Source organism: Olea europaea, chromosome 10, assembly GCF_002742605.1.
Source record: "Olea europaea var. sylvestris chromosome 10, O_europaea_v1, whole genome shotgun sequence".
Lineage (NCBI taxonomy): Eukaryota > Viridiplantae > Streptophyta > Magnoliopsida > Lamiales > Oleaceae > Olea > Olea europaea.
This window is the reverse complement of record NC_036246.1, coordinates 26926468-26935999: the sequence shown is the minus strand read 5'-3', so window position 1 is coordinate 26935999 and position 9532 is coordinate 26926468. Positions and strand designations below refer to the sequence as shown.

Below are 9532 nucleotides of genomic sequence, written 5' to 3'. Positions count from 1 at the left end.
AACATCATTTTTTTTACTTCTAGCAACATCTCAGTTTTTCTTTCAGCATCATCATCAGAAGAACTCTTCTCCATTCAAACACTCACACGGTATCATAGCATTTATGATCTTAAAGGCCTGAGAAAATAGTTTTCATGGCAACAACAAGTGTTTTTTTGCCCGAACCTCCTATTTTCACTAGAGAAAGTTATGATTTTTGGGTAGTAAAGATGAAAGCCTTCTTGATGGCTTATGATCTATGGGACACTGTAAAAAAGGGTTTTGAGCCTGAAAATGAGGCACAAGATCAAACTACAGCACAAATCAAACAATAAAAGGAAGACTTTACCAAAAACTGTAAAGCTCTTCCTATCATCCATTCTGCTGTATCAGAAAATATTTTTCCAATAATTGCTGCAACCACAGCAAAAAAGGTATGGGATTTGTTACAAGGAACAGAAAGAGTTAGGACAATGAAGCTGCAAATGTTGAGGAGAGAATTTGAGATGTTGAAGATGACTGAAGAACATTCTATCAAGGAGTATTCTTCAAAACTCATAGAGGTTGTGAACCAGATGAAGCTTCATGGAGAAAAAATTTCTAATGAAAGAATAATTGAAAAAATCTTGATTAGTTTGCCTGAAAAGTTTGAATAAAAAATTTTAGCTATTGAAGAATTAAAGGATCCCAGCAAGTTGACTGTGATTGAGGTTATTTGGTCTCTACAAGCATATGAACAAAGAACTAGTAAAAGAACTGAGGAGTCTCTTGAAGACACTTTCCAAGTGAGGCATAAAGCAAATACATTTCTTGTAAGAAACCAACCTTTAAGGAACCAAGCTGCTGGAAAAGATTACAAACGTAAAGGAGTTGAGGCAACCACAAAACAAGTTGATAGAAGAAGAAAATATGCACCTTGCAAAATTTGCAACAGAACAAATCACCTAGAAAAGGATTGTTGGCACAAAAGGCAAGAAGCAATGCAGGTTTTGTAAAAATTTTGGGCATATTGAAAGGTATTGCAGGATAAAACAAAATCAAGAAACTCCACAAAGCCAAGGAGATAAACAAGTTCAAACAACTCATTTTATTGACAAGCAAGAAGAACATTTTTTTATGAATTAACAACAATGACAGTCAAGAATGAGCATAGATTGGTATATTGAAAGTGGGTGTACCAATCATTTGACATTTGATGCTAATCTATTCATTACTTTGGACACTTCAGTCAAGATCAAAGTCAAGATGGGGAATGCACAATATGTTAATGCTGAAGGCAAAGGGACTATTGCTGTGCATAAAGGTAAAGCTACTAAGCTTATTTCAAATGTTTTGTTAATACATAATTTGGATCAAAATCTTTTGAGTGTGGCTCAAATGATGGACAAAGGATATTGATGTTTAAAAATAAATGTTGTAAGATTTATGATTCATGTGGAGCAGAGCTATTTAATGTTGAAGTGAAAAATCAAAGCTTTCCACTAAATTGGTCTTCTTGCCTTAGTTTACATGCTTATAAAAGCAATGCTGATGAAACTTGACTTTGACACAAGAGATTTGGTCACTTTAACTTGTCATCACTCAAACTTTCTCGTAAAAAGGGAATGTTTAGAGATTTACCTCTCATAAATTTGAGTAAAGATGTATGTGAATGTTGCCAATTGGGAAAACAACATAGGCTTTCTTTTCCCTCAAGTGGTGCAAGAGCTAGGGAAAAATTGGAACTAGTCCACACTGATATTTGTGGACCAATGCGAACTCCTTCATTGAGTGAAAACAAATATTTCTTCTTTTTATTGATGATTACTCAAGAATGACATGGGCGTATTTCATGAGTAGAAAGTCTCAAAATTTCTCCATTTTCAATAAATTCAAGAATTTGGTCTAAATTCAAACTAGTTACAAGTTGAAGAAGTTGAGGTCAGATTGGGGAATGGAATATACATCAAAAGAATTTGATAAATTTTGTGAAGATGAAGGTGTAGAACGGCAACTAATAGTGGCATATACGCCTGAACAAAATGGTGTTTCAGAAAGGAAAAATAGAACAATGCTAAAAATGGTAAGATGTATGATTTTTGGAAAAAAACTTCCTAAGAAATTCGGGGCGGAGTCTGTCTATACCACTTTGTATTTGCAAAATAGGCTTCCAACTAAGGCCATGCAAGATAAAACTCCAATTGAAGTGTGGATTGGAACAAAACATTCAGCAAGTCACATCAAAATCTTTGGTTCAGTAATTTATTTTCACATTCCTAATGTGAAAAGAGATAAGCTTCACGAAAAGGCAGAGAAAATAATTTTTTTGGGATATAAAAAGGTTATAGAATCTTTAACCTTGAAAAGGAAGAAATTGTTGTAAGTAGAGATGTGAAGGTTGATGAAAATGCTAGTTGGAACTGGGAACAGGCAAAGGTTGAAAAGCAATCTACTATTGAGGTTCAAGATATAGTTGCAGTAAAAAATGAAGAAACCATTCGTAAAATTTCAGATAGAGAATCTGATTATTCTTCTACTACTTCTTCCGAATCACCAGTTCAAGAAACTAAATCATTGGCCGAGATTTATGAAAATTGTAAAATGGCTATGATTGAGCCCACATGTTATAAAGAAGCAGCTGAAAGTCAAGAATGGAGAGATGTTATGCAAGATGAAATAACGATGATTGAAAAAAATCAAACATGGGAGCTTATTGATAAACCAACTCATAAACAAGTCATTGGAGTCAAATGGGTTCAAAGAACAAAATCGAATTCGGATGACTCAATCTACAAGCATAAGGCAAGACTTGTAGTAAAGGGATATTCACAAAAAATTGGAGTTGACTATTGTGAAACATGTGCTCCAGTTGTAAGATTGGAAACAAAAAGACTATTACTTGCACTTGCAGCTAGGAGGAGTTGGAAAGTATATCAGTTGGACGTTAAATCTGCTTTCTTGAACGACACATTGAAGGAGGAGATATATGTAGAGCAGCCGATGGGGTTCACCATTGCTGGAAAGGAGGACAAAGTTTACAAATTGAAGAAAGTGCTTTATGGTTTAAAATAAGCACCTAGAGCATGGTATAGCAAAATTGATGGTTATCTTCAACAAAAAGGATTTCAAAGAAGTCAAAATGAAGCCACTCTTTATGTAAAAGGGAGGGAAAATGCAGTTGTTTTAATAATTTCTCTATATATGGATGACTTGTTAACAGGAAAAGATGAAATGGAGATGAAAAACTTTAGGGATGAAATCAAGCTACAATTTGACATGATAGATCTTGGAGTTATGAGCTCAAACTGACCATGTTATATTCATCTCTCAAAACAAGTAAGCGGAGAAAATTTAAGATTGAAAATTGCAAACCTACTGAAGCGCCTCTTGGAGTTAATGAAAAACTTTCAAAAGAACATGGGGCAGGAAAGGCGAATGAAGGTACTTATAGAAGTTTAATTGGAAGCTTGTTGTACTTGACTTCAACAAGGCCGAATTTGATGTTTACAACTATCCTTCTTTCAAGGTTTATGCATTTTCCAAGTGATATCCATTTCAAAACAGTAAAATGAGTCTTGAGGTACTTAAAAGGAACTACTGGTTTTGGAGTGTGGTTTAAAAAATCTGTAGATGGACGTTTGAAGGGCTATTCTGATAGTGACTGGGCAGGTAGTGTGGATGATATGAAGAGCACTTCAAGGTAGTGTTTCTCTTTTGGTTCAGGCATATTTTCAAGGAATTCGAGAAAGCAAGAAGTTGTTGTGTAATCCACTGCCGAGGCAGAATATATAGCCACAGCAGCAACTGCAAATCAAGCTATTTGGCTCAGAAATTTTTTATGTGATTTGGGATTTATTCCAGAAAAGGCTACTGAGATTTATTGTGACAATAAGTCTGCTATAGTTATGTCTAAGAATCCAGTTCATCACAGAAAAGCAAAGCACATAAGATCAAGTATCATGCTGAGAAAAATGAAGAAATCAATCTTTAGTATTGCTGTTTAGAGAATCAGATTGCAGATATCTTCTTCCTAAAGTTAGATTTGAATGTCTAAGATCAATGCTTGGAGTCTCCAGCAAAATGTTCAAGGATGAGTGTTGATATAATGTGTTACATCCCATTTCCTATTAGTCAAAGGTCAATACTATTTATTCAAAGTCAATTTTGACTAGTCAAAGTCAAATAATGACTTCAATGAAGTAAGTCATTTTAGTGGGACTTGAATTGACCAAAATATTTTTGGGAGTTTATTTTACAAATTGACAACATTAGAAGGTTTAAGATGGATAAAATTTAAATTTGGGGAAATACTTATTAATTATTAAAAGTTAGATGACTTAACTTGATATCAAAATGGTTGAGTGGTGGATTACAAGTGGCACTTTGCATGCCATTTCTTCATTATTCATATTATATACATACACACAAGTAAGATGAGAACAAATTGGACCAGAGACGAAAATGGAGAGAAAGAAAGAGAAAAAGAGAGAGAGAAGAGAGAAAAGAGAAAAGAAAAAAAAGGAAGGAGAAGAAGAAAAAAAAAGAAATTTTTTGCCAACGTATTAGGAATTAAGTGGTCTAGTTTTAGTGATTTAAAAACTATATCATATTCCAAGCGGCTATACAGATATCAGGACAACTTATCAACCGAGTTAATTTTGCAAACATTGTACTGTGAGTGAAAAAATTTTTTTTTAAATATTTATAAATTAAGTATATTGTTAAAGTATGTACTTATGTGTTCGAATTATATGGTTATTATGAAAATCTCTTTTATTATGATACATGTGGAATATCAAAAATTATTTATGACATATTTCTGACTTGCTATGTAAGACATGTGATATTGAAATTTGTTTGGTATATGAGACATGCAATATTGAGATCGGCCAGAAAAGTACCCATAATTATATACTTCTTCTAGTTCACAAAGGGGCCTTGGCCGTGTTTTATCCTACACGGAGGGTCTTGACCTGACATTGGTCTTGATCGTGTACATGTAGTTCACAGAGGGGCCTTGGCCGTGTTCTAAAATTGATTATGAGAGGTCTTTGAGACTGATTTTCGTTCACGGAGGGGGCCAAAGGCCTGTAGCGAAAGTTCTTAGCCCGAGAGGCAGATTACATATTTCAGTCAGAGGGTACATTTTTGGTGAATTTTTCAGCACGTTTGATGTGATGAGATTATAGTATGGTTATCAAGTGATGTTATATCATGATTTTAAGATGATATATTTATAACCTTATGTGAATATTTCACTTTTTGGCTATAATTACATGATGGTAGCTTGTGAATTATCAAATGACATGAATTTGATTTTTAATAAAAATGTATAAATGAAAAAGTATATTTATTTTGAATTTCTCCACTCACTGAGTTATCAACTCATATATTTTTCCACGATTTTTCCTACAGGTAGCAATTGATTCTTTTTAACTGGAAGAGCCTAATGATTTCGGAATAAGAGCCACACGATATGTTGAATATTATAACTCATATTGATGAAGCACGAAATAAATATTTTGGGCTTATCGCATTATATTTTATATAAGCTTTTGATTTTGTTGCATTTTTTTTGAAATAACTCATAGTCAGCTTTGGTGATGGATTTGATATCTAGTCAGCATCTATCATCGGCGCACGTCATATTTCGGGTCCACTAGGGTGATTTGGGACGGGTCGTTTCATAATGATCTTTTTGCTGTACAGGGCAGTGACTTTTACTGATGCAATGACTTTTGTAATGTATGGTTTTAACTTAATTTAAGCAAAGTTGTCTGTACTTTTTGTAGAATATATGGTGTAAAAATCTGAAGTCTTATGTAGTAGGTAGAGTGGTTGAAAACTTATCAAAGGGGATGTATGTATGTATATATAAAAAAACAAACACGTCTTTGATATAGAGAAGTGAACTTTCTGCTCTTTTACATCTCAATTTCTCTCCAGCAACATCATTTTTTTTACTTCCAGCAACATCTCAGTTTTTCTTTCAGCATCATCATCAAAAGAACTCCTTTCCATTCAAACACTCACATATATACTTTTATAAAGTCATTATGAAGCTTTGACTCAATTAATTGGATGAAGTTCTTGAAAAGCATTCTTTAGAAGTTATCTCTGGTCATATTGATGGGAGATGCACAAGCGTTTTAGAAAATTAGTAGGAAGAAGTTCAATTTTCAACCTGGGAAGGTGATTCCAGTGTGTGTAATAGATGGTCTAAACTTAAGTTGAATAGTTATAATAATGGTATACAGTACAATCCCGAATGAAAATGATCGAACATTTTATTTTCATTAATCACACAATTATTAAAAAAAAAAAGGGAGAGGGAGAGAAATAAACAAGGACGGAAAAGTAAAACATAGAAGACAATATGGCAAAGGGCATTTCATTGGAGCAGGAAATGCAAATCCTGTCAAGCTTCGAAATACGATCATCAATTTCTATGAATAAGAATTTCAAGGCCCTCGATTCCCAAGCTCAGTTGTTCCTCTTGTATTTGCTTTGCTGAAGCAACGAGTGAATCCCGACATTTATGTAAAATTATGGATTGAAGAGTTGGGATTTCTCCGATAACACTAGGGATTTCTTCCATACTATAGCAGGTTTTAAGGACTAGGTGCTGAAGGCACGGGAAATGGATATTGTCAGCTCTCCACTCCACCAGATTAAGGCCTTCTAGTAGCAAAAATTTTAGTTGAAGAAATTCTCCTTCATTTGGTTCCCACTCTCGGCCATAAAAGGAACTACGTTTCAGTTTGAGTACTTGAAGGTTGGGCAATGAACCAAGAATCGTCATATCTTCCCAAGGAATGTGAGAGCCACTTAGAGTTAACTTTTTGAGAGAAGGTGGCAGAGTGAGATTCTGCAGGAAAGATGATGATAGTGACGGAAAGATATAGCAATTTAATGATTCAAGTTTATGTAGACGCCCAACATTTTTGAGACAGTAGAGATCCGAATCCATTGGTTCAAATACATAACAGATTCCCAATTTCTTGAGATTGGGAATTCTTTTAAGGATCTCCTCGGTACATCTGAAATCTTTTATTTGAGAAAGTGTTTGTAGGTTTTCTAAAACAGTTGTAGAATTTCCCCCCTCAATTTCTGCACTAAGAGGATCAGGAAGTTTCCCTCTCTTCAACTTGACGTGGCATAACTCTGGCATCTTCCATATATCTACTTCCAGATTTATGTAATTATAAATAATTAGGACCTTTAGATTTCGCATTTTGTACACTGATGCAGGAAGAGTTTCACCACTGCAGAAGCAAGCGAGGTACCACATGTTAATTAGATCATTTCGGTGGAAGTAATTGATATATTCACCCTTGATATCCAATACTCTAAGCAGTCTCAAATTTGCAAAATGTGGTGAGCTGAAACTAGCAGAACTGAAAAGAGACTTCAAGTGTTTTGAAGAAGAGAATACACTGGCATGATGAATAAGCTCACTGGGTTTGTCAATAATTAAGCGGTGCAGCATAATGCCGTCAGAAATACCATGAGGTATCATACTCGACACCTGAAAAAACTTCTCCCTTTGAGCTTCTCTCACACACAGATCTCGTAACAGATCATGGATTCTACACGTTTTGATTTTGCCTAGCGAGCTCTTCTCACGAACCAAAATGAGATTCCTATCAACAAGATCCAAAAAGTACTCTTGTGCCATGGCTTCCAAGCTTTTAGATATCACTGGTTCTAGTAATCCTTCGACAACCCACAACTTTAAAAGTTTGGAGACACTAATATCAAAATCTTCGGGAAAAATTCCCATGTATAAGAAACACCCTTTTAAATGATGAGGCAAATATCTATAACTTAAAGATATTATCTTTAAGCACTGATCATCATATGAAGCAAATACTGAACTCAGACTCTCGCCAACATTTTTCCAGTGTAGTTGTGTTTTGGGGGACTTGGAGAGAAGCCCTGCAATGACAACAATTGCAAGTGGGAGACCCTGACAACCTCGGGCTATCTTTCTCCCGATTTCCTCCAATTCAGGAGGGCAAAAATTGTTTACAAAGACATTCTCACAAAACAGTTTCCAACTTTCATCATCACTTAGAAAACGCATGGGATGAGGAGGAGAAGTAGAACTTGCATAACGAGCCACGTTATCTAGCCTAGTGGTCATCATGATTCTACTCCCATTCTTGTCTTTTGGAAATGATCGTTTTATATCGTCCCAAACTTTGGCATCCCACACATCATCCATAACAATGAGATACCTCATACCCTTTAGATTCTTGTACAAAATCTCAGCTAATGTCTCGTTGTTCTCTTCACGCATCTGGTCAGTGAGTTTTTCCATGGAATCTAGAAGGCCTAGAAGCATTTCTCGCAAATTATAATCTTGAGATACAGTCACCCAAGCACGAATGTAAAAATGATATACAATAAGTTCATCATCGTAAAGTTTTCTGGTAAGAGTAGTCTTACCCATTCCTCCCATCCCGACAACCGATACAGTTTCAAGATTGGATGACCCTCCAGTTAACCGATTCTTGATCTCTATCATGTCATCGTCGAGACCCACCGTATTAATCTTGCCACCAGAAGCAGATTTTGATGAACCAGCAGGAAACCAAGTCCTTGGCTGCAGATCTTGTATGTCTGTTTCTTGCTCAATCTTCTCCATCTCTCTCGTTATGGAATCAATTTCTTCTGTTACTTCCTTCACATGGGAAAAAATTTTTGTTTCCCGGGATTTACTGCATAAGATTTTTTTAAGTATTCTCAAACAAGAGCAACTCTTCTCTCTGTAATCTGAAGATGGTTCAATAATTCGATTCATAATGTGAGATTCGATGGTATTTGCTGCTTCGTAAGCCGCATCTCTCATTCGATCCTCTAAACACCCTATTGTTTTGCTGTATTTTTGTGAAGAATTATCAAGAAAATCTAGTAAGAAACTAACATTTTCGAGGAGGGATGCAATTTGTTGTATCTCATCAAGAATCAGATATCGAGAATCACTTTTCAGAGAGTGCTCTAGGCTGTGACTGAGAGAAAGAAGAGCAGCATAAGCCATTTTTTAATTGCGAAATCTGCAAGAAAATGGTCTAAGTTGTGTTATCTGCTTCTCAAGACTTGAGTAACCCCAAAAATCGAATCTTTTTCCTTGACATGGTGAGGAACAAAATTATGAGAAAGTTCAAAGTAGAAGAGAAATCAAAGAGGGTAAATAATATTTAATTTACATATTTATTGGAGTGTACTAGCAACTTGTGAATAATCAATTAAGAAAACAGGCTGGCTAACGAAGATTTGGAATCAGAGACTTCAACATGTACATAATCACTGTCACTATCCCTTCATCACTACTATATATTATAATATTGAGAATTTGGTCAAAGGTCATTTTGTTCAATTAAGATATTGAGGGGATAATAATAATAATAATAATAATAATAATAATAATAATAATAATAATAATAATTATTATTATTATTATTATTATTATTATTATAGGGGAATGAGTTGAAATGGTCCCCCCCTCAATATCTTAATTGAACAAAATGACCTTTGACCAAATTCTCAAAAATAAAATGAAATTTAAGTA

At 34.7% G+C, this 9532-nt stretch overlaps 2 protein-coding genes across 3 annotated transcripts; one reads left to right on the top strand and one right to left on the bottom strand.

Moving 5' to 3' along the window:
* Positions 1–209: 209 nt before the first annotated feature.
* LOC111400471 lies at positions 210–1377 on the top strand. The gene is made up of 4 exons (XM_023027885.1): positions 210–258; positions 373–612; positions 709–965; positions 1117–1377. Exons 1-4 carry the CDS (start codon positions 210–212, stop codon positions 1375–1377), a joined length of 807 nt encoding a protein of 268 aa, XP_022883653.1.
* A 4817-nt stretch (positions 1378–6194) lies between these two features.
* On the bottom strand, positions 6195–9262 carry LOC111401672 (putative late blight resistance protein homolog R1B-16). 2 transcript variants are annotated; one of them, XM_023029525.1, is made up of 2 exons: positions 8888–9262; positions 6195–8681 (listed from the first exon to the last, which is right to left on the bottom strand). In XM_023029525.1, the coding sequence occupies exons 1-2, from the start codon at positions 8920–8922 to the stop codon at positions 6398–6400; spliced, it is 2319 nt and encodes a 772-aa protein (XP_022885293.1). In that variant the 5' UTR covers positions 8923–9262; the 3' UTR covers positions 6195–6397. The 2 variants fall into 2 exon arrangements, with proteins under 2 accessions (XP_022885293.1, XP_022885292.1); XM_023029524.1 differs by having other exon boundaries at positions 6195–9262.
* Between the last annotated feature and the right edge of the window lie 270 nt (positions 9263–9532).